The sequence below is a fragment of the Diospyros lotus genome, chromosome 12 (assembly GCF_014633365.1).
Source record: "Diospyros lotus cultivar Yz01 chromosome 12, ASM1463336v1, whole genome shotgun sequence".
Lineage (NCBI taxonomy): Eukaryota > Viridiplantae > Streptophyta > Magnoliopsida > Ericales > Ebenaceae > Diospyros > Diospyros lotus.
This window is the reverse complement of record NC_068349.1, coordinates 34,445,743-34,451,742: the sequence shown is the minus strand read 5'-3', so window position 1 is coordinate 34,451,742 and position 6,000 is coordinate 34,445,743. Positions and strand designations below refer to the sequence as shown.

The window sequence follows — 6,000 nt, the reverse complement described above, 5'->3', positions numbered from 1 at the left end:
ACAATGAATCTAGCCTCTTTAGATTGTCGTAAACTTTTGAGACGATGAAAAACCTCAAAAGCCAAGATGACATTATCCTTTTATGAGATGATATGGAATGAATGCTCTTTGACATGGTGAGATATTCTCAACAATAATCCCCTTTAATTAATTTGTTTGCCAAGACTTTGTCAACTATTTTGTAAAGCACATTACATAAATTGATTGGCTAGAAGTCACTGGGTAATTAAGACTTCTTCAAAATGAGACGAATGTTAGTCTCACTAAACTCACCAATGCATCACCCATTATTGAGAATATCCAAAAGAGAATAAGAGATATCATTACCCATAGTAGCCCAAAATTTTCGAAAGAAAAGGGTTGAGAATATCCAAAAGAGAATAAGAGATATCATTACCCATAGTAGTCCAAAATTTTTGAAAGAAAAGGGTTGAGAAGCCATCCAAACTTGGAGCCTTACTAGGGTGCACCTACTTTAAGGCCAAAAAGATTTCCTCCAATGTAAAAGGGAGTTGAAGGTGAGAATTCATTTAGTAGTTACTTTGGTGGATATTGCTACAAGAGCTAAATCAATATCCATAAGATATGTGGATTGGAAAAGTTGTTGAAAATAATATAAAACACATCTCTAATCATCAATTAAGAAGACTCTCAAACCCTAATTGAGTCTTATAAATGCCTGAGATGTTTTTCAGTCTTTGTTTAGTAGTTGTTTTCCCATGAAAAAATTTGTGTTACGATTACTAAGGGCCAACCAATGTGCTTTAGCTCTCTAATGCCACAGCTCCTTCAAGGTTAATTCATTAAGTTCCTTTCGAGCTCTACTATAAGAGACAATATCGATGGAAAGGATTGAAAGTTACCCCTATTTAGAATGAATGATTATAATTTTTTGTGGAATTTATTTCCAATTGTAACTTTTTTTTGTTTGGAATGAAAAAACATTATGCAATTCAACCACATTAAACCAAATTTCACAAAATAAAGAAAATTTGGAAATAAATTTCACAACTTGAGGATAAAATTTGTTTGTGGACAAAAGAACCCTATTTCTTTCTCTCCCCCACCACTAATCTTCATCTCTGATGCCGATTTCAGCCATCATCACTCTAACATTACTATCGGGAATTGCAAACTAAGTCCTTTCAGGTATAATTGTATTTTTTTACTCTTTATTTTATTTGTATTTAGTTTTATTTAAATAATTAAATCTAATATATTTAGTTAATTACTAATTTCAAAATTAATTTTGAAATTTAACATATTTATATACATTGCAGAATATAAAAATCTGTAAATATGTTTTTTCTCTTTTTTTATAATAGTTGTTTTCTTCTCTACCTTAACAAGATTATTATATGGTATTTTAAAAAATAAGAATAAATAAAACTTTAATTTTAAATTTATTTTAGACATCAATTTAATTAAATTTTTATATTTTAAATTATGCCGTTAATCTTGTATCATCTCACTTTTCTGTTTGTTCAAACTGTAGATGGTAATATATTTTATAATTTATATCATATTTATTATGTAGTATTAGTATATATATTGTAGTAAAAATAATAATAATTAATGATAAAGTTTTTAGGCACTTTATTTTGGTTAAAAATTTGTTTAGAAATTAATATATGAATGTATTTTACAAATACATTTTTTACGTTAATAACTATCAATTTCTTTGAAGCTCGAGGTTTTTATCTTATAATATAAGATTCAACGATTAAGTTATTATTTCATAACGAGAGCTTGAGCAAAGTAATGAGTAAATGCATGTGTCACTTGAGAATTAAGGACTTTTATAAATCGCACGAGGGATGGTCCAAGCACAATTTCTACCAAAGACCCTATTTGAAACATGACTAAGCATGGTCATGACGTGGTGTAAATGGTTCAAGTCGTGTTCATTAACAATCAAAGGCACAAAATCTCATCATAGGTGGGTTTAGATACATTTTAAATCAGCTCAATAAGATCATGTCCCTTATTTTAATTAAATTGAGTCACGTGACATTCTAAAATTGATCGATACAACCTCCATCACTACCACACTATAGTATAAGAAAAAAAGTTGCTTAGCCTGTTAAAAATCGTGGGACCAAACGGCGAGGGCCCCGCTAGGGAGGGAGAAAAAGTTGCTTAGAGCAACAATTAGACAATCCAAAAAATAATTTTTATATTTGTAATTGAATTGTAAAAATTAAAATGTCATAAATTCATTTAAATTTTACAATTTCTTTTAAATAACAAGAATGATAAAGTAAAAAGACATTCATTTAAATTATTTTAACGTGATTTACTGGAGATAATAATGTGAATTGTTTATTCATTTCAAACCCTTCAATGAATATATATGTTTACATTTAAAAAATCTCTCAATTTGATTATATATTTATTCCCTTCAAATTAAAGAGAAAATAAAACAAAACACTTATTTAAATGATCTTAACATGATTTAATAAAGAAAGTATATATAAAACCTGAAATTATATTTATTTGAATAATTGGAATCAGAAAATAGAAATTAGCTATTTAAATTATTTTAATTTGATTTAATGGAGGGGATTCTTCTTTTTTTGTCAAAATTCAACATAGGTTTAGACCTAAATCTAATATTTTTTAATAAAAGTGTATTTAAACAATGAAATTAAATTTCCAAATTCCAAATGGCATGGTTATTCAACCTTATCCAAATGCAAAGTAAAAATGAAAGAATATTCATTTAAATGATTTTAATCCCATTTAATGTGGAGAATATAATATTGATATACTTTCTCTATTTTTTTCATTATTGTTATATATTTAAGGTAGAAAATGATTTTTTTTAAACAATGTATATTTATTATATCGAATGATATAAATATTTTATTGGTTGATAATAAATATATTGTATTTTGAAACAATTCATCAATTAATAAAAATATTTTGAGTTTAAAAATATAACACAATATATAAGATACAATGCATCTTAATTATCTAAAAATAAAGTCCATTTATTACCCCTTAAATTTCTTAATTAGTCTTTTAACTCCATAAAAAATTTCTTACCCTATATATATTAGAGGGTCATCTGTATGTGTAAAAATATAAATAAATAAAAATTTATTGACTGATGTCTAATAATTATAGTTTATTTTTTATTTTTTAAATAATATTTTAAACAAATATATATACTCTTGGTGTGGTGGCAGAAATTGTTTAAAGCAAAATATATACATAAAATGTGATTAACTTTTGTTTCTCTATATATTAATACAAAAGATTAATATAGTTTTTTAAATTAATTATTTAGAGGTTATAAGCTAAAATATTGTTAACATAATTAATTTTTTATCTTTAAAACAAAATACATAAAAGGTATTTTAGAAAGATACTTTAATAGCAGAATTTTATAACAATAATAAAATATAATATTTGCTTATATATAATTATATAGATTTATATTATGAGTTTCAAATTATATTAAATTTAAAACTCGTATAATATGCATGGGACAGCAGATTTGGAAACAGAGAATTCATTTTTATATTATTTTAAAATGTGATTTATTTTTTCTGATGATTTTAAAATGTAAATTTAATTAATGAACAGATTTATTTGGAAGGATAGATATGGATGGTTTTGACTCATGATTGTGACCCTTTATTCCTTGGGCTTGACCTCCATTAAAACAAAAGGGTCCACCTCTTAACCTTTCCCTGATCATTCTCCTCTCTCTCTATTATCATAAGTATACGTATATATATAGGTGTATACCGATCTCTGTAAGACCAATCCAAAATCCCAGTTGGGTCCACAGCCGTTTTTCCGGTTACCTAAACTTTGTCCCTGAAAGCTCCACAGGCACAGCCCAGCCGTCCACAGCCATCTCCCTCCACCTATAAAAACCCATGGCCATTCACCACCACCGCTCTACGTGGCACGAACTGCACCCAAGATCATGTGCATCACCAAATCTCCCTAAGCTATACCCATTGATATAATTGCCTTTCTCTCTTACTCTCACTCCCTCTCTCTCTCTCTATATATATAGACAGATAGAAAAAGGGAGAGGGAGAGAGAGAGGCCAAGAAATGAGGATGTCCATCGGCCGCGGACTCAGGCCGTGGAAGCTCCATTTTCCAAAGCAATCGGCGCCGGAGCCAGCCGCTCACTACAGCTGCGCTCCGCCAGCACTTGGTGGCTGCCGAAGAATGCGGCTGAGGCTGGTCATCACCAATTCCTGCAAGCCACTGATCTCCGGAAAATCTCCCAGCGGCCATGTGGTCCCTCCGCCGGCGAAGCTGGGTGACAGGTGGACGGAGTATCAGGGCAGCAAGAACTGGGAAGGCTTGCTTGATCCACTCGACGACGATCTCCGGACTGAGATTCTACGCTACGGGGGGTTCGTCGAGGCGGCGTACAGATCCTTCGAGTTTGACACGTCATCACCGCGGTACGCCACATGTCGGCACTCCAGGACCTCAATGCTGTCTGAGTGCGGCCTCGGCGGCAGCGGCTACCGGCTCACGAGGAATCTCCGCGCCGCTTGTGGCGTCCAGTTGCCACGATGGATCGAGAGGGCGCCCAGGTGGGTGTCCACCCCTTCCAGCTGGATTGGCTACGTGGCAGTGTGTAATGACAAGGACGAGATCGCTCGGCTCGGACGCCGCGACGTCGTGATCGCGTTCCGGGGCACTGCCACCTGCTTGGAGTGGATCGAGAATTTACGCGCCACGTTGACATGTTTGGATGATCGTGCCCATGATGCTCGAGATGAAGATCCAATGGTGGAGAGCGGATTTTTGAGCTTGTACACATCGCAGACTGCCACGTGTCCGAGTCTGCAAGCTGTAGTGAGGGACGAGATCTCGAAAATCATTCAATCCTACGGCGACGAGCCCCTAAGCATCACGATTGTGGGCCACAGTCTAGGAGCGGCTTTAGCTACGCTCACCGCATACGATATAACCACCACATTCCGTCACGCGCCGTTGGTGACGGTAATCTCTTTCGGAGGTCCACGTGTCGGGAATGGAAGATTCCGGCGCCAATTGGACAAGGCCGGGACAAAGATCCTGCGCATCGTGAACTCCGATGACCTCATCACGAAGGTGCCTGGTTTCGTTATTGACCAGAATGACGTAGCAGATGGCAAGGCCGTTCATTTGTCGGGATTGTCGAGCTGGCTACAGAAGCGAGTGGAAGACACGCGATGGGTGTACGCTGACGTGGGAAGAGAGCTTAGGCTCTGTAGCCGGAAGTCTCCGTACGTGTCCAAAGCGGATGTTGCCGCGTGTCACGATCTGAAGACGTATCTTCACTTGATCAACGGTTTTGTGAGCTCCACGTGTCCCTTCAAAGTCTCCTCAAGGAGGGTGCTAAGTGAAGGCTACAAGAGACAACTATCCTTCAGAATATGATTTTTAGAGGTTTTTTGTTTTTTTTTTTTTTTTTAAGCAAAAGAGGAAGGTGGAGATGTTAATTACCATAACAATTTATAGAAATAGTAATCCATGCCCCCACCATTTCAATGTTTAAGTTGAAATGATTTAAGTTAGTAGATAGTAAATTATTAAAGAATTCACAAAACGATTTATATATATATATTAGTAAAAATGATTTAGTTCCTCCTCCATTTATAAAAATTGATTCTTGAAAGAGATAAAAAAAAAAATTTGATGATATAAGATAAGGGTTGTTATTAGATAAGTCTTATCTATTGAGAGATTTTTAAAATGAATATTTGAGGTAAAATTACATTCTTTTTTATAAGGTATTATGCGATTGGTCGCTCAGAAGACTTAATAGTGAGAAGTTTTTTTACTCTCCCAAGAGACAATTTAGATGATCAATGCAAAAGGGTCTTTCGAAAACTCTTCTTTACTCGAGAAACTCTACTAGATCCTTTAACTTAGTCTTTTTTCTCTTTTTGTTTTTTCTCTTTTATTTTATTTTATTCATTATTTTGTTTGATTTTTTTATTATCACGCACATCAATAACATTTATTGGGCTTATTA

At 33.7% G+C, this 6,000-nt stretch overlaps 1 protein-coding gene across 1 annotated transcript; it reads left to right on the top strand.

Moving 5' to 3' along the window:
* Positions 1–4,079: 4,079 nt before the first annotated feature.
* LOC127787628 (phospholipase A(1) DAD1, chloroplastic-like) lies at positions 4,080–5,402 on the top strand. The gene has a single exon (XM_052315688.1). The coding sequence runs from the start codon at positions 4,080–4,082 to the stop codon at positions 5,400–5,402; it is 1,323 nt and encodes a 440-aa protein (XP_052171648.1).
* Positions 5,403–6,000: the final 598 nt, after the last annotated feature.